This window comes from Amblyomma americanum, chromosome 6, assembly GCF_052857255.1.
Source record: "Amblyomma americanum isolate KBUSLIRL-KWMA chromosome 6, ASM5285725v1, whole genome shotgun sequence".
NCBI classification, from domain to species: domain Eukaryota; kingdom Metazoa; phylum Arthropoda; class Arachnida; order Ixodida; family Ixodidae; genus Amblyomma; species Amblyomma americanum.
In genome coordinates this window covers 94,813,759-94,832,720 of record NC_135502.1, presented here as the reverse complement: position 1 = coordinate 94,832,720, position 18,962 = coordinate 94,813,759, and the positions used below count along the sequence as shown (strand labels likewise).

At 49.0% G+C, this 18,962-nt stretch overlaps 1 protein-coding gene across 1 annotated transcript in view; it reads right to left on the bottom strand.

Moving 5' to 3' along the window:
- Positions 1-13,024, bottom strand: part of LOC144094841 (uncharacterized) — a 267,610-nt gene extending 254,586 nt beyond the window's left edge. Inside the window, exon 1 of the mRNA XM_077628726.1 lies at positions 12,620-13,024. Within this exon, the coding sequence (XP_077484852.1) occupies positions 12,620-12,952 (333 nt within the window). The 5' untranslated portion in view covers positions 12,953-13,024. The remainder of the gene's footprint in view (positions 1-12,619) is intronic.
- Positions 13,025-18,962: the final 5,938 nt, after the last annotated feature.

Genomic DNA, 18,962 nt, shown 5'->3' with positions numbered 1-18,962 from the left:
GTATACGTATATGACTTCACTCACAAGATTGGTGAGGAGCGCTGCCCAAGCTGCGGCGACAGTGACAGCGATGAGGAACAGTTAAGATACCGGCAACCAAGCGCCAGATGCAACCTCGGAGTGTGTGGCAAAACATTTTTTTTTCTTGAACGAAGGCAGAAAATGCAACTGAAGAATGCACCTCTCAAGTAACGATGACCCCTTTTAAAATCGCGAAAAATATGCAGCATTTAGTCAAGTGCACACTGTACATAATAAATGCCATGCTTACAGAACCTAAGTCGCATCCAACGGCAAAATATTCTGTCGAATTAAGTGATAGACACTGCAGCGGTGGCCTAGACGTTTTAATATCAGCCTCGCATGCGGGAGGTGCGGGGTTCGATCCCCAGTGCCACCGGGTACCCACCGGTGATACAATGGGTACAAGCTTTCCCCTGCCTGGTGCTCGGCTTCTTTAGAGTGAAATGCTTGGGAAATGGGTCTCTGACCCCACCCTGAGTAGAACAAAACAACTTTGTGCCGTGGCGCTCTTTGGCCACAGATGCCCTTGCGCCATTAAAATTCATCATCGAATTTAGTTATAAAACGATGTTCTGTCAAGACTGTAGGTAACAGGTGACGACTGGTAACATCTGAAAGAGTTTTTTTCTAATGTAATAGCAGAAGGTGGTCCTTCTTTATCGACGGTAATACTTCATAATCTTATCGCTTGCCAGTACTATTTAAAATCGTTTTCTTTCGGAAGGAAAAAGGTCCTACCTTTTTAATTCTCCCTAACGTCAGCTGGAACATCTGGTATGCATATATGGTGAGGACTTTTTGTTTTCGGAAATACCCAAATCGACCAGAGCATGAACTGAGGAAAGCGCGAAAGTTTCTTATTCGCATAAACCAGAGATATATTATGTCTTTAGACGCTGCCGTATTTGGTTTGAATTGAAGTAATTGAACCTCTGTTTAGGAATATTATCCTTAAATACGCTATTGCGCTGAATGCAGCAAGAAAACAATTTGAAGAATAGTCGCGCACAATAAGCGGAGCTCCTATGGTTTTGCAACACACGAAAGTAAATGTGAAAGGCAGCTTCTGTCATATGCTCTGACATGACAGCGTTCCTCTCACCAGGGCTTTTCTAGACGCAGCGAGGTCCCTTTTGTACTCAATTTTTGCAAAACAAAAGAGATATGAATGCGCTTTTCATTACAGTATAATTTGACTTCGCTTCGGTTTCTGGATTGGGCTCATTAAAAAAAACTACTCATATGTACCGGACACCTTAAACGTCAAAACCTTCAAGATGTGTCATATAATATAATGGAACGCATATATAATGGAACTGTAAGCCACCCGTAACTATTATGAAAACACGTACTATGCTCAGTTTCATACATCAGGTACAACGCTGTGAAAGGTACGGAAGTAGTCCGGAAAGGAAAATAAAGAGAGGCGTGTCACTCCGCGCTTGTTCTGTGCCCGAGTGGTCTATGGCACGAGAAAGCGGCAGCGTGTTCTCAGCAATAACAGTGCATCTAATCAAGATAATGATCAATGTGTCATGGGGTAAGCCCGCAGGCAAAACAGATACTATGTATCGCTCGCCACAAATAATGCACTCCTTTTCGGTCGCGGATGCAGGCAGCGCAAACATAAGCTCTAGCTTTGACAGCGTTGCACATGATGAACTCTGAAGCGCTGACAGACGACGGACGAGAGGAGGACGTGACACACAGTGCGCTGAGTTCACAATGTCTTGCCAACAAGCCCAGCAACACATCCTGTTGCACATGATGTTTGAAACGGAGTATAGTTAATGTCAAGCTTGCCATCGCTTGTCCCTCAGCTACTTACGTGCACTATAAAATAAAAAAATGGGGGGGGGGAGCACTTAAGCTCCGCCTTATGAAGGGTTAGCTTAATGACTTAATTCCCAGATATGCAGAAGGACATTCTCTACATTAAATTCATAGATCCCTGGGAGTCATCATAGCCCTGCTGACGCAGTGTTAAGCGATGCGCCACTGCCCTGCGACGGCAGGTGCTCCCAGCGGTGGTCCTTGGCAGCGACGACGAAGTGAGAGGAGCGATGCACGCAGACTTTTAAAGCGGAAACATAAAGAGTCCCATTACAAGAAAAACTGGCGCCGTGTGTGTGTACTCGCAGATGGTGCAGAAAATCCCGGTGATAGCAAAAAAAAATAGAGTGACGTCATCATGCGGCCATATGACGCACACAAGCCAAGCTCGCCACCTCCGGCAATCCTGAACATGTCACTTGTCTATCTATACTCGACACTGGCGGATCTCCATATGGCGCCAGTTTTGCCGACATTCGTTAAAAAATTGGGACGCAACCGCTTGTCACCCAGCGTTCGGGGTGGTGTCATACGCGCAGGTATGTGCGGATGGCGCCACTCATCACGCCACCGGAAACGGTGCAGACAGCGGAGCGCACTGACTGCGGCGCCCCACAGTAATGATTGTGCATTCCCACTCGTAAACAGGCTGGAGTGTCTGACAAAATGTTTTATTTTTCCGGGATCAAGGTACGGGTAAAACGCTGTACGCCCTATGTCAGTCTTGCAGTGACTGTACTGAAAGATGGTAGTTAACATTTTTTTTTCAAATAAAACACCATTTACTTTTTAATGTCACCTTGGCATATTATGCTGGAATTAAGGTCGTGAAACTGCGCGTGGGATCTAACGGATGCCGCACTGAAGGGTGGTACGCATTACGATTCCTTGCGGTTCATCGAACTGCACTTACTTCGCACAGAGCGCAGGCGTTTTTGCCCCTGCCGAAATACGGCCGCTACACCAGAGATCTGATGCGGCGACCTTGCATGGGCGCAGCCGTCAAACGTTTAAGCCACTGAGGCGATTCTGCACGTTCTGAGCAAGATCAGTTTCGGAGACTCAGTTGCTTTTGTTCTCGCATAGATTATTCTGATGAGACTCGTTTTTGCGGTTTGCCATTAGCACCTGGGATACGCTAGTGGTACGGGTGAGACTCTCTACTGTCAGCCTTACTATCCGTTAGCAGTTGACAATGTTAACAGTATCTTTAACAGCTTTTTACTCAGTTGGGGATAATTGTGGATTTTTATGGTGCAAAGGCATCTATGGCCAAAGAGCGCCTGGCACAAGCTATTTTCGACTTCTCAGGGTGGGGTCAAAGACCCATTTCCCAAGCATTTCACCCTAAATAAGCCGAGCGCGAGACCAGGGGAAAGCTTCTACCCATTGTACTACTTGTGGGTACCCAGCGGCACTGGGGATCGAACCCCGCACCTCCCGCATGCGAGGCGGATGCTCAACCACTTGGGCACCACTGCGGTGCTTTTTTACTCAAATGGCATTTATCTGTTGTGTGAACAGGTTGGCACAAGGAGCGAGATCTTTGTCGAAGAAGTAGTCCTCATGCAACTGAATATGACATGCCAAGGTTTCTCGGGGAAATTTGCAAGAGCCGTTTTGCGCCATGTTTTCACCGACACTGAACTCCAAGGCCGATCACTGCTTGGTGCCCAGGGCACCAAATGATTTAAAAAGGGTGCTGACCCTGTTTATCTAAATAATGTCATAACTAAGTGCCTTCACTGTTCTCAAAAGAAATTACTTCATTCAGCACACCAAGGCATACAGATAGGACAGTATTCTCTCTAAAAGCTCCATTAACAATGCAAAACATAAAAACAGCAGTCCATAATGAGTCTGTTTTGACGACATATCATACTACTTCACGTAAGTCATTCTTCAATTTTTGTCTACAGCTTCGGGTATTTCTTAGCTGAGGCCATCACTTTGTAACGGCACTCTCTGAATTATCTGCACTGGCCACCTACATTTTGTGAAATTTTATTATTCTCAAAAAGCAGTAGTTTAGAAAGAGCATTATTCTGGTAGAAATACTAAAAGTATTTGGAAAAAAATGATTACACAAAATGATTACATCGTGCCAAAATACATTGCCTTTCGAAAAACATGCATGTAAAGCAACCTTTCCAATGTATATAACTAGTCAAAAAAGTCAAATTTTGTCGCGCCGCAGCGCCTACGGTAATCACGTTTTCTAAAATCTAAAAAGTGGTATGGCTATTAATAACGAGCTGCTATAAATCTCTAATTGCAATGAGGTGCCTAACTATAATAATTAAACAGTTAGTTATTAAATATTATTTACCCAGCTTACTACTTAAAACTATGCACAGATTTTCTGGTGTCCGCCAACGCCGGTAATACTATGCTGGAAAAGACATTTTTTTAACTTGAAGAGCGTATTTTTGAAAATTACTAAAAATCTTCCCTGAAACACCTAGTATATTGGCTTACCGGTAAATGTCTCCTCCATATACCTCCTATACCATAACTTGCAGAGCAGGAGGCGTCCCGTGAACCGGTATACCACTACGCTGGCATGTCTACGCTGTGACAAAAGTTTCTAATGCTGAGATAAAATCCTCAGAAGCAACTAAACGTGAATCAGAGATGCGCCACAGAATTGAGCCGTAAATTTTAAAGCGCAAGCTTTACTGACCGCGAACTTGCGGTTTCGCCGTGGCGGTGCTCCGAGGAGGCACATAACGTCACAACCCGCGCCTCGCCGCGGAGTCGAACCGCTCTGGCCGGGCCGGCGGTGGTTGGCGCATTCGGCGCGAAATAGAGACGTCTCCCAGTCGGCGGTAAAGCGCAGTTGGAGTATGGACCTCCTTCACCCCGCGACGTCACGAAGATGCGGTGGCGCTGATGTTAGCAGCGACTTTCGCATGGTAGGCAAAACAGGTTCCGCTTGCCCGTGCCTACCGCAGCTGCCGCAGCTACCGGCGGCTGCTTCAAGCCTGTGCGCTGCAGAAGCAGCATGTATTGACCAGCTGCGTCACTGCTGGATCCGCGTAGTAGCGTAAAAAATATTAAATTAGTCTCGATAGGTTTCTCGCGCATAAATTCCGCATTCGGAAACTGGCTAACAGGCAATGGGCCACGTTAGTAAAGCGCGAAGTCTGGGAGTCGATAGGCACTGCCACTCAATGCACTTAATAGCTTGCAAGTTACTGCGTTCATTCACCTGAACTTCAGGATAGTAGGCTGATAATTGCTCAAGGAAAAAAAGACATATGCAGCTGCACACGTACTTATCACCTTGAGCCGGAGTGCACGGGGTGCCGACAGGTTCACTCGCCCCCAAGGATTGCGTTTTTTGTTAATAGCACACCATGTTTTAATGGCGCGTTTTATGACATTTAATATTTACTTGAAAATGTTTATAACGACGTAATTATTTCATTCGAGTAGAAAGAAGTCTGGTAAGTTGTGTCAATCTTGCGCGGTCGCGTTGGTGTGCTTAGAATAGCGTACCTTAAATGTGCTAAACGCCATATGCTTCTTCATTGCATCATGCATGTGTCATGTTTCATGAGGTAGTACATGATCGCGAAGCTTGTTTGGAAAGAAGCAGCCGCACGCGTGCTACTAACAGACACGTGGCGAGATTGAGAGGGGACGCGGCAATGAAAGTGTTTTCGTTATTCATGCGTGCGATATGTAACTAAACTTGGTGCAAATATGAAATTCCTACGCTAGTTTCAGTAATTCCTTTTATTTATAGCTATACCTGGTGCAGTTCTGGGTAATTATAATTAACACCGTCGTCAAGTCCTCCAAGGTCTCAAATAATTGAGTAGATAGTGCGCAATTTTTTTATGCCAGCATGTACATAAAGCCCTGTTCTGTACGATGACGCGATTAGTTCTTTTTCTATATGATCAGTACTTATGCATGCATAGTTACATGAAAACGTTTCTTACAAGAAATAACTAACACAGTACTGCACGTGTAGGGAAAAAAATCGAGAGATTTATTACGCTCCTCAACGTCTCAGGAATATTTTGCGACAAATAGAATCATTTGATTTTCATGCGAATTACGAAGGTGAGTGATCCAGTCGCAGAAATTGTGAGAGGTCACAAAACGAACCTTAAAGTTTATTCCCTCGTTTATGGCATCTTCGCTTTCGATTTGGTCAAAGAAATGCGGCTCTGAAATCAAAGAAATTACCTCACAATTTCTGACGACCACACTTCTAAAAAGCGTAATTTATAAATTTGTACTCAATATTTTGCTATAATTTTTCGTCACGAAACTAGACTTCAGGGCTATTAAAGAAAATAATTCTGGAAATCAAAAATTTTCACCAAATCGACCAGCTTAACAAGAGGAAAATTCGGCCTGGCTGGTGCGTGGTCATGCGGCTAAAAACAGCGCTAAGCGAGACAGGAGATCAGGGACACGACGCTGTCCCCACTTTTCGCACAGCGCGACACGTACGTATGTCAGCAGACGATGAGCGCATGTCTGCTCCGACGAAACGACGCCAGCACTTCCCCTCACTATTGTCCCGAAGCAAAATCATTCCGGCTAGCGCAGAGTGTCAAAGCTTGTTTTATTCAATGCCTAGCGCATTAATAAACGGCAGGAACGCTTTCTACACGTTTACTACTAACCATATATACAATACAGTGGCAAAATATTTCTCTTTATAGGCCGCACGTGACCAACGCGAGCTCGTGTACCTCAACAAATTACTAAGTTGGAAGTATCGACTATTGCTATGATTCGCAGAAACTGGAAACGCGCCTACAAGCCATGAAAACCCGCGCTCAACACCTATCCGCGACGCCACTCCCCGACCTTTTGCCTACCACGAGCTCGCTAGCGACTGCAGCGCCACCTCGTTTGTTTACAAACATGCAGGAGGTCTATAGAGATCTCGCTTTGGCCGCCGTGACGTCGCCGTGCAGCTTGCGCGCGCATGTTACGCTGGAGTATAAACGCGCCTTAACAAAGCATACGCTCAACCGCTAATGAACGTATTCGGTGGCGTCATCTATGGGAGCCACTGAAACCCCCCGTACACTTACTGAATAAAAAAGAAACTTGTGCCGAGGCTCGGAATCGAACCACGGCTTTTGGTGTTTGAGGCGGAGACGCTGCCACTCCGCCACGAAGGCTCAAGCTTTGCCCGTGAATAAAGGCGCACCTAGAGAATGCACCCTTCCGATGAAGAAGTCTCCGCGTTTTCGCTACGTATATCCTGGCCTAATAGAGCTAGGCCACCAGCAATTTTTGTTACTTACTTGACGACTCTTCATGTGAATGGTGAAACTGTCGAGGCACTCAACAAGGCCGTTGACTTTATCTTGAACAACTGGCTTTTTGCGCGTTATTCCGACCATCCCGTCTTCCACGTTCTGCTCGATCCTCCGCAGGTCTTCCAGCACCGAACCGCTCTCATTCGGCGTGGTCACAATGGTGCCGTCGACGCACGAGCTCAGGCAGTGCTCCAGGATCTTCGATTGTGACACGCTCATCCCGCATTTGGGGCAGAACACCTCGTGGTACTTGCAGTCCTTCTCAATGTGCTCCTGCGTTACACGGTCATCATGCAGTCAATTGCCGCGCGCGTGTTGTGTTAATAAAGAGAAGGAAGTAAGCTAGGGAGATTGACCAGACCTACCCCCCAGTTTGCTACACCGCACGTAAGAAGGGGTATGAATGGAGAGGAAAGAGAAGTGCGAGAATATCTATATATTCTTGTAAATAAAGCCAGGCAGTGGGTTAACTGGTTTCTCCATAGAAGGTTGTGAAGAAATACTACACCAGGGTGGCCAAATCCTCCTCTGGTTAGGCAGTGCGTCGTCGGTTCTGGCTGCACCCCAGGCCTGGCTATGCAATTCTATTGACCTGGTACCATCAAACAAACACACACAAAAAACTATAAATCCCATGTGGACAGATTATAGAGCAAGAAGTTAGCTGTTGTAGAAGTCCCTTATATTCACGGAGGCGACGAATTCAGGAAAAGCCGGAAGTAGTAATTTAATATGCGCAGCTGCAAGTGGACGGTCTGTCTCATAAGCTCATAAAATTGCGAGACATATAAGTGGCCAGGTTTTTGGAGCGAGATACCGTCCTGATGATCTCTCCAACACGGCTGGTTCTTATGAATCCGCAGCGCTCGAAGCATCTGAATCGAATACACAGTGCCGTTTCAACGGCGAATTTCTTTCGGCTGCAAGGTAAACTTAATATTTGGAAAAATGGCCAGGTGCACAATTCATCGGCATTGAGAGCACGTGAAAAACTTATCTGTGGAATAACTACTGCTGGAGCTGGTTAGAGAGCGAAGGCTGTACTGCTGGAGCTGGTTAGAGAGCGAAGGCTGTGGTGTATCGGGCAAGTAGACGGGGCCTGGCGTCTCTAAGGTTGAGTGCGTTCCGCACACTGGAGAGGCAGCGCGCCCACCCTGCCACCCTGGCAGGTGCTGGTTCATCGCCAGAGGTTGGTCACCCAATGAACACGGCGGCCTATTCTACCACCCTCTGCCGACGAATAGAAAGGCCAAAGGTCAGGGTCAAGGTCAAAGATAAAGTGGTGCTTCGCCATGGTGGACCACGTACGGTAAGGCCTATAACCACACTTGACCTCTGGCTCACTTGATTGCCAACCGGCAACGCATGGCGAAATCGGCTTTACATAGCGTAGCGAAGATTTCGCTTAAAAAAATAATAAACAGCGCCATTGTAAGACGTCAGTGCGAAGTATTTTGGCGCCTAAATGCGTTTTAGGCAAGGTGTATTCACACATACAAGGGCCGCTTAGCCAGGCCCATCCTGGAAGCTTAAAACTCAAGGAAACCGAGTACTTTTGCTGGGTGTTCCATTCGCAAATTAGCCTCTTCAAACCAAAGTCCAGTATATAGAATTTTCCTTCCTCACTTTTCCCATGGTTGCAGTGTTTTGTTTTATGTATTTGTGCGCTTGCAGTTCTGCATTAGTTATTTTTCTCTTTTCTCAACTATATGCTTATTTTGTCCTGGTGTTCCTTTTTTCTTCATTCCCTTCCTTTTCCGATTGTCATCTGTCTATCCTTTTATCCCCTTTTGCAGCAGTTTTTTTTAAAGGCCCACAGCCATGAGCCAACACCTCCCCATCCCCCCCATTTCATTTCTACCTGGGGACAGATTTCTACCCCTCTTCCCTCCCTCTTGTCAAACCGCCCCGTTTTTGCCGCCACTCACACGCGCTGATTGATGTTTTGCGTCTATTTTAAGGCGCATTGCTCACCGCTCGGGTCGTCAGGTGTGGTTTTAATTTTCCAAATTATCTTTTTCTCGAATAGGGCAAGCTCTCGGGCTAGTTGGTGCTGATCCATTGTGGTTGACAGCGCTTAGGCACACGCAGGAGGCGATGCAGAGACGCATGTCAACGCGTCTAAGCGCTGTCAACAAAAATGAATCTGTTTCTCGTTTAGATTTCCTTGGCATGTAAGTATGCCCTACAGGTATACCCTAAGAGTAGACGGCGTGCTGAAATCGGTGGTGTTAGCACGTCTACGAACATGTGCATTCTACGTCTGTTTTGTTATCGAGGGCAAAGCAGATTTAGAAAACAATTCTAAAACGTTCCTATCACGATAAGCAAAAGAGCAAGCACGCGAAATCGGGAACCGCGAGCTTGTGCAGCATGGCACATTCAAGCAACGCGACGGCGGCGGGGCAGCCGACAGCGCGACTGCGTGCAGCGCCCCCGCCGCATGCATTACGAGCGCGGACACCCCTCTCCACAGGGAGGAGCGCGGAGACCACCATGGCTAATACCACGGAGGAAGGATAGCCTAGGATACCCCGGGTGTCAGAGACCGCGGTCAGCTGCGTCTCGCTCTCTCCTCTCCGACCTCCCTCTCTCCCTCTTATACCCCCGGTGGTTCACTATGGTTGCATCAGCCCCTCCGCCAGGAGGGTGACTCAGCAGAGGCGGTTAAACGGGTAGAGATACTAAGCGAAGGTTATCTGACTGGCGGCTAAAATCACGACCAGAGTGAAATGTTACGAGTCACGGCTATGTGGCGTGAGCCACCGCCCGATTTAAAAGGTTCAGCCTCATCTATCCATCCATCCATACGTCCGTCGTCGGCAATGGCCCGGTGAAGCTTTGACAAGTCTGGGCGAGTTGTCGCGCGGCGCTGGGCAGCGAGGCGTGCTTGCCCTCGATCGATGAGCTCGGCGCCTGGCTCCAACATGATGCCAATGGGAAAGCGTTGCGTTCGAAAAGCTCTGGAACAACAATACTTGCTATGCCGCGAAGCTCACCGCGAAGCTCATGTCCCTTTAAAGGAAGCGATGACGTAGTGGTGAAATTACGGCTCTACGAAATGGATATCAGGAATTGGCGATACCGGTGCGCGCTAGGCGTTAGCTCAGCTAACCCGAACGAATTTATCACGCTAGGAATATTAGGTTTGGAACAATATAAACCACTCCGATACAAAGGTTCGCTTAACAAAACAACTCGCGGTGCTAGTTGGTTATGCATCGTTTTTTTTATGTAATCGAGCGCCATATTTTAAGACGCGGACACAGGAAGAACTTTTCAGAACATAAAGGAACTTGTCCTCTTCTGAAAATGCACTCGATTGCTTTTAAAGCAAAAGCTTTACTACTCCCCTCACTAGCTTCTTCGCCATGTGCGCGCGTTTGAGCTTGAACCGAGGAGAAGCCACGTGACAGCTATCACGTCACTCAGTCGCCGCCGCCGCCGCCGAAACCGCAATGCGAGAGCACGGGCGCCGCCATATTTGGTCACGTGATCATTCCGACATGGCCGGCCTTCGGGCCTTCCCGCTTCGACGGCTGCCGGCGCGCTGCTGCCCGGCTGCAAGACGCTTCTCCGGCTCCCGCTGTGGATAACGAGCTGTCGGACGGCGCAAGAACTTCGTGGGAATGCGCATAGAACGTGTTGGTACTAGAAAATGTTTAGCTACACCGGCTCATTTACTCCTACATCAGACTGCCCGCATCGGCTCGAATCGTTGGCTCGAACGTGTCAGCAAACCGCGGTCAACTATCGGCGCGTTCGCATTTATTCAGTCAATTGATCGTCGAACGCTAATTGTGGACCGCGTATCTTGTTGTCGAGCTGCAGATTTAAAGCGGGGCCATGCCGGAAAGCTTGCTTTTTAGAACAGGAAAAAAAAAGTCACAAGACAAAACACAGCGAAGAGACGAGGCACACACGCTGTGTTCCGTTTTTTGACTGTTTTTTTTCCCTGAACATGTACCAACTGACCCAGATTTGAGCTCTATTTCTTTATAGAGCTCGATATTTTTGCCGAATGGTTCCGGAATACGTGTTCACAGCTCAGCCCTGTGCACGCGACTTACAAGTGAACGTGCATGTGATCGCCGGCCGATTACCCAGATATTTACTTTATCCTCCTTTAACATTCCGGCTTAAAAAGGAAGGATATGGTGTTTTTCAAGGGCCCCTTCAGAAGCTTGGAGACGTTCGACTGTGCTCCTTTGCTAAGTAAAACTGAAAATTGCTCCGGAGTTCGAGCACCCGCAGATGTTACCAGCCGGAATAAGCTGAAATATATACAACGTCCTGTCATGATGAATTCCATCGCTGTCGCGTGCGTTAGCGTACTTCTGTTACTTTTTTATCGGGCGAGAGAATTATCTAAACGCCTCCTCTGGGGACTTTTCCAAAACCTCCATTGCCTCTTGCCCTGTGCTAGCGCCAAGTACGGACGACAGTTTAGTGTGTACTCTGCCGGCGCCCAGGAAGCACTTATACTGAAGAGGTTTGAAAATGCACCGATTATTCGACGTATTTCATCAGTGTTTGTCGAAGGTGAGAAAGGTTACAGGTACGTGTACGCTCGTTTTGGCCTTCCCGGAGCTACTGCTGCCGGTGAAATAAACTGGCGCGTGGCGCTTGTGATATGTTTAGTTTTTTCGTGGAACAACACATTAACTCTGTTCTCCCTGAAAGCAGCATGAACTCGCAAAACAGCTCCTCGAAAAACGTCAGCTGCTGTCGCGAGGTGTCCCATATGTAAAAAGCGCGTATATGTTTTTCCTACACATAGACCACAGGGATATTAGTTCTAGATATTATTTCAGCGATACGTGTGATATCCATATCACATCCGTGTTGTTTAAGAGTCACTTGACGCTCATACACAAGCTGTGCAGCAGCGTTTCGCACTGCGCGCCAATGTTGCTAACGACGGTTCCGAAGGCAAGAAGTGGCGCCCGTCCTAGGGGTGCCACCTGTCATGGACAGAGCGAACTGCTCTCTGTAAGGTGTCTATATGCCGTCGACGTTCATTGTGTTGATTGGCGTTGGCGTTGATAATGTTCTAGACCCCAATAATTTTTGTAAAGTAAGGGTGCACATAACAGGCTCCCTGGATCAGTGGACGCCTCGATCTCACTTTGAGATACGTGGTGGTAGTGAGAGAGAGAGATGTGGGCTGCATGCCTTAGCACCGACAGCGTTGTGGCCGACATGCCACACTGCAGCAATAGGCGCAACGTTCATTGGGTGACCAACCGTTGTAGTTAAACCGAAGGTAATTTTTCAAAAGCAACCGATACAAAGCGGATGAGACTAATTATATCCTAACAATCTGTTTAGCTATTTACGCAGCACATCCTAAGCATTGAGAAGTTTTTGTTGCTGTTAGTACACATACCATTTGAAAAACTGCGCGCCCGAAATATCTCCACTTTGCGCTCTAGCGGTTTGGCGGCATAGGACCGGGGATGGTATACCTTGAAGTCGACGAGTTTCCCCATGAAGGAGCAGCCGCGCTGCGCCTTGAGGCACAGCACCCGGCGGTCGTCCAGCTGGTCCCCCTTGAGCTCCAGCGTCTGCACCTCGTCCTCGCCCACCTTGCGTTTGTCCACGGGGCAGGACAGGTAGGTGTCCAGGACCAGCCTGTAGCACGTCTGGCAGATGATGTGCGAGCAGGGAAGCAGCATGGTCATGCGCGCCACCACGCCGCACAGGCCGCAGATGCGGATGTCCGGCAGGTGCTCGACGAACTGCAGTGGCCGCCAGTCGACGATGCAGCCGAAGCCGGACAGGTAGCGAGCAGTGGCCATGTCTTCGTGCGACTTTCGGAACGTGTGGATGGCAGTCACTGAAAGTGGCAGGTGAGCACTTGGGGTCGGTTCTTCGGGCCCGTCTCGCGCGTTCTGGTTGTGAGCGCGCGGAGGTAGTCGAGTGGAAGTTGCGGAGAGAGGGCTGTTTCGGCCTCCTCGTTCTCATTCGCTCTCACGAGAGACTGCAATGGAGAGGAGGAAACATTCGTGCTAGCACAGTGCTGGCAAGCGCTCTTTTTTTTCTTTTTACTGCGCGATGCCTTGCGTGCGAGGGCGGCGAGGGCGTTTCGGATCCGAAAAACGAAGCTCTCGACGGAGGCGCGCATCCCGCGCAGCGGCGTCCAGTTACAATGGCACGGCTTCACGGAGATGGGGACCCTTCTCTCTGTGTGCGAGAGAGAGGAGACTCTGAGGAGGAAAAAAATTGCAGTGGCTTAGCTTGGCTATGCCAGGATATACGTAGCGAGAGGTACTTTTCCCTGGCTCAACTTGTTGTGGTCACTCTATGTTTAGCAATGAGGGACATTGCGCTCCATCTCGGCGGCTATGCGCCGTCTATTACGCTCGGCAGTCTGGCATCTCCGTTTGGCAAGCCGTTCCTCTCTCTGTTCGGGCGACTCCGACTCTCCGCTGCTCTCTCCGCCAACTCCAAGGGCCCTTCCTGGGCGTACGCGCCCAGCGTCGGCTGCTCTTGACGTACGCCGGAACGGGCATCGAAAAGGGGCATGCATCTCCATGTTCCTGGTGCTGGCTCGCTTCCCCTCTCCAGAAGACCGAAAGAATTTCCCGCGATCCTCCGATTGTTGTAAACCGGACCCCGCTTCCGACGCGTGCGCGAGCGCCTGTGCGCTGGCACCGATGTCTAGCATGGTCAGATATCGGCGCCGCGCCGAGGTTTGCTGGCGTCTCTTGCTGTGCGCATGCGCAGACCGGTTCTGGTCTGCGCGCCGACGCTTAGCGCGTACGACCAAAACGACCCTTGGAGTTGGCACTTTACGCTCATTCTCTCCTTGTTGAGTAGCCAAGTGACAGGCGAAAACTCAGCATCGGAAGAGCTAATCTTCTCTTGACAAGCGTCAGGCCGTGACGTCATAGAAATGCGGCAGCACTGGCGTCAGCAGTGATTTTCGTTGTGTAGGCAAAAAGCGGGACTTTTCGCATTGGGTGCGCTATGCTTGCATGTTTTTGGGCACAATTTACGGCGGCGTGCCGTAAATTGCGGTGCAGTTGGTTGAGCCGCATGCAGAAGAGAGGAAGCGGCATTAGTTTCCACAAGTTAATTGCAGTCAGGTAGGCGCGAAAGCGACTGGCAGGGGGCGAGGTGCAGGACAAGGTCGGCGACGGACCGGCTTCGCGGCTAACTATTACTGCCGAGCTCGTGGGTTATTACGCTGAGCTAGTTTCGCCCCTTGGATTATTATATTGCATTTCTGCGTTCGAATCTAATAAGTTGGTTCGTGTCGCTTTGTTGCTGTTGGGTCGCGTGGTGAACAGTGCAAAAATCAAGTAACGCCTGCAACTCGTTCTGATTCTGTCGTGCTCTCAGCATAAGTTTAGGCGCTATATTCTGTGTGCTTCGGATCTTGAGTTGAACGCAGGGGGCCATTTTCGGATGCTTATCACCTGGACAACGTCCCGAGCATAACTTCGCGCAAAAAGAAAAAAAAAGACTAAAGCTGCCGCCAGGCGCCTTCAACGTTCACACCGCGCCCCGCTTGAAGAAATACAGGACTCGGGTAGTAGCATGCACGACGGTTTCTTGTCTGTTTTCATTTCCGCGAATTTCAACAAGTGTGTCGTTTCAACACCGGTCCAACGACGCTAGGATACCGACAAAGTCGGGCTGTTATTTCCCAAATTATTTGAATTTTCACATCCTAGGTCGATCAGAACCTGGTGAACACAGCAAGTTCCGCGCCAAAGGCCGCTCCGATCAAGCAGAATGCGCACAAATGAATAAATTCTAAAATAGGCAAAATTTTATAGCTTAGCAGAGTGAGCGTAAATATCGTTTGGAGCTCGAGGAAAACCTCTGTGCATGCGCGCGTGGAGCTCTCGGATCGCAATTGCCTTATTCAAAGCAGCTATAGTGTTCATTAATTCCCAAGGTCTCCAGTGAAGCGGCTCGGTGAAAATAGGAAGCACATTACAAGGTTCGTCGTGTGAGAAAGCTTGATTCGCGTCGTGCATCACGTCGTCCTATCTTGCACTAGCAATAGGATATGCTTTATCGGCCCATAAGTTGAGAACTGTGGACGATTAGTTCCTCCCCACACCTCGCGCTTTCACCCGCCGTAGCACTGCGCTGTTACTTGTCGCCAACTAGGAGCGGAGAAGCACCCACCAGATGCAGCACTCCGCCTACTAAATCCATCTGGCGACCAGGTTGAAAAAGTGCAGAACTACTCTCCGAGCATCAACAAAACTTTTTGCAGCCACAACCGACGCGCACTCTTTCAAATATTCGCATACTCCAGTTGGTTTCGAAGGCAGGGTCGCTTGGCGCTGTGTAGGCGTGCTGCGTTTTGCCTACACCCCGCATCGCTGCCGACCGCAGCGCCACCTTTGTTTACAAACCCTTTTCTGTGCTGAGTCTTCCCTAGATGAGGCACTGCTTGAGGCGGAGGTTGCGGAAAGGGGGTAGAGGGGAGCCGCGCGCTGACATAGCCCGATGGTTCTTTTTTTTTTCTTATTGAAAAGGAGAGCGTGTGTCGTCGTGTGGTTGGCGGGAGCGGGCACTTCGCGGGAACGGGCGTGAACAAAGGGATAGCTACATTCTCCAAAACGATCCCCTTCATGATAAAAAAGCGCCAAAATCTGCTTGTTTCTTATTTTTTTCTCTTCGCGTTGCATTTACGCTGACGGAAAGAATCAAGAAGAGTGAAAACTGTGCGAAAGAGGCTAACGACCTCAAGGTGCGCGACAGCGGAGAGTAAGTTAGTCCACGCGTCTTCAGATAGCATTAATCGTGACAACACCCCCTATCTACCCCCCCCCCCCCTTTTTTTTCAGACTGAAGGCTTGAGCCAAGCCCAGGCCTGTGGTTTCAAGCCCAACCCTGCCCTGGCCCGCTATACTATTAGTCTACTGATACCGGGCGCAACCCTTCCCAGACACTTTCCTTCAGGTGTTCAAGAGGTGAATTGTTCGATCTGTCCAAGGAGACTTTTGCTACGCAAGTAAAGAAGTGGCGGGCAAAAGCGCTCAAATCGCAGTAATACTTAAAGAAATTGGTTTGAAAAACACAAATAGAAGACAAGGTGAGTTGTTGTTGTTGGTGGTAATGATTTATTTTTAATAAAAAGAATAGAAAGAATGGTGCCAGCCGCGGCAGTTGCGATGAAGCACCCGAGCTGCGTCCGGCGGAGGTGAAAGAGAAAGGGAGAGGATAGCGAAGAGAAGTGTAGAGGGAAGCGTTAACAATAAAGGACAGAAGAGCTAGAGGTTTGCACGTGTACTATTTCCCGCTCTACTTCTCGAACAGTGGTCCTGTCTGTGAATTACCCTAAGAGCCAAATGAAAAAGGTTGCATACATGCTCTACGAGCTTGCGTTACCTGTAGGGTTTTAATCAGTCAATTTTATCGTCCGCGCAGTATTAGAACGTTCTCGAAGCCGAAACAATGATATTTTTGTTGTTGTTTATTGGGCATGATTTCGTGGGTTTAGTTCATGGCCGCACTGGCCGCGTTTCAATCGAGATGACAGGCAAAAATGCTTATTTATAGCGTAGCATGTATTTGAAAATCTCGTGTCCTATACCAATGCGCGCTTCTACAATGGCGCTTCTCGTAGCGGAGAGGTGTATTTTTCGGAGGCAAATTAGTAAATACGGGATTATGGAACAGACGCTTGTCTGTCGTGCAATCGAATGAAATTGTTCGTATGCGACTTGAAATCTCCTGTTGACTGCGACAACACAAAATCCCGAGCACCTTCTGGCAGATCCGATGGCGTGTGCACGCCGATAGCTGAAGCAGCACAAGCCACCGTTGTACTTTTGTAGGCAAACGCACACACTGAAATGAGCCTTGTGTCAAGCTGCAGCACTCTTCTAAGAAAGCCGCCGAAGGACAGCACGCTGTTAGATTTCGCGCTTTTTCTTTTCACTTGTCCTGTGGGGTCTTTGACCCGACCTTGAGGAAACGAAAACACCTTGTGCCATGGCGGTCTTTAGCCGCCCTTGCGCCATAGAAATTCACCGTCATCAACTTCTCTTGAATCAGTCCACGCAGCCAGGCGTGGGCGTCCGAATTTAATTGGAATCATCTCTATGTGTGACGCCGATTAAACTAAGTCTACAAATTGCCTCTCTCTCACTCCACATCAACCGAGAAGTAGTAATTGTGATTCATTAATAAACACTTGACACAATGAAACGCCAGGACTTCATTTCCAAGACGTTCCGGGCGACAGCCCGAAACAAAAATATATTGTACGTAATTTCTTCGCGTGAGGAAAATGCACCTATTTGCATTCGCGTCCAATTTGCGTCCAGAACATCTCATGTATGCTAAATGTTTCTAATGGCGGGGCGCTGCGGACGCTGTCCAAGGTGTTTGGGGAAAATGGTGAGTGATTCCTTGAACGGCGCCGTCACGGCCTCAAACGGCCGAAGACCTTTTGCCTTCGAAAACGGACGAGCGCTCAAGCACGGTCGTCATTCAAGTTGGCGGCTTCTTTAACACCCCGGCTATCGAACTAGTTGACGTTTTCTTTTTTTTTTTACAGTCAGTGGAGAGAGCAATGTCCACGTCGGAGCGCCTCGATGGTTGTACACCTAGCGAGCTGTGTACGGTAAACTGTGCGTCCTGCGCCTTCCCGGATGTGCGGGGTCGGCCGGGTCTGGCTTTGGTGCGCCCTAGCCCCCGCGCACTGGCATGTACCTTGCCATTGCAATGTTATTCGTTGAAACTCGGCAAGAGCAGAAATAGTAAAGCTGCGCCCAACCACCGAAGGTTTTGAAAAGAACAGCAAACAAAGAAATAAGGAGAGCGCTCCGACTCTCGGCCCATTTTGAACTGCCCTGTATCTCGTGCCGTTTTTAATAAACAAGTTTTGTTTGCTAAGAAGCTCGAGTTACTGCCCCAACCGGCAACATGTCGCCGAACGAAGGGGCGAAGGTGCGAAGTGCTCTTCCTATCGCTAACCGCCGTGTAATGAACCGCGCACGCATCACACAGCAAGCGGCCTGGGTGATGCACCCGGCCGCATGTCGTCCGAAGAAGCACATGCGCGGAGGGAGCGTTCCCGTTACTGCGCGCGCTACCTGGCGATGAGACTGTGGGGTGTAGACCCCGCCTGCTGGATGTATGCACAGAGTGCTCTTAACGGACACACGGTGAAGAATCGAGCCGCAAATCAATTAAACTAGCCTCTGCAGCCTGAGCCTGCACATATCCTGATGGTACCCGAGGGCACTGTTGCAGAGCAAGAATGCTTCGCACACATCATGCACAGGCTTTTGGTGTCGCACAATGTGCGACTACGCACCAAACCGTTGTTTTTAAAAACGCGTCAACATTTCCACTCGTCCAAAAGGCGGTCATGCATGCTGTTCTTTCCGGAGGGTGTGCTCAAGCGCGACTCCGCCGTGCTTTGGACCGAGCTAGCGAGGAAGCAAAGAAACGGCGGTGGTGATCGACCCTGCTGCTGGATACCGACTGATCTCTCAAAGCGATGTTGTAGCGTGCATAAATGCCTGACCCGGCGCCTCACGGCAGACTGTCAATATGACCCGTGTTACTGGAAAAGTGTGTGGCCTGCACGCCCCGCGAGATTTTTTTTCTTTACAACGCGTTCACAATGACTGTATGGGTGTCGAGTAAAACAAACGAAGCTCCACCAGCAGAAGCGCACGCACCAGGAGGAGCTCCCAAGGCGCCGGCGGACAAAAAAGGCGCACGGCCGAGAACGGCCACTGTCTTTCATTTCTCTGCTTTTAGTTCATTTTGCAACATAAACACGGTGTGTGTGAGTGTGCATGCGACGAAAAGCACGAAATCGGATGA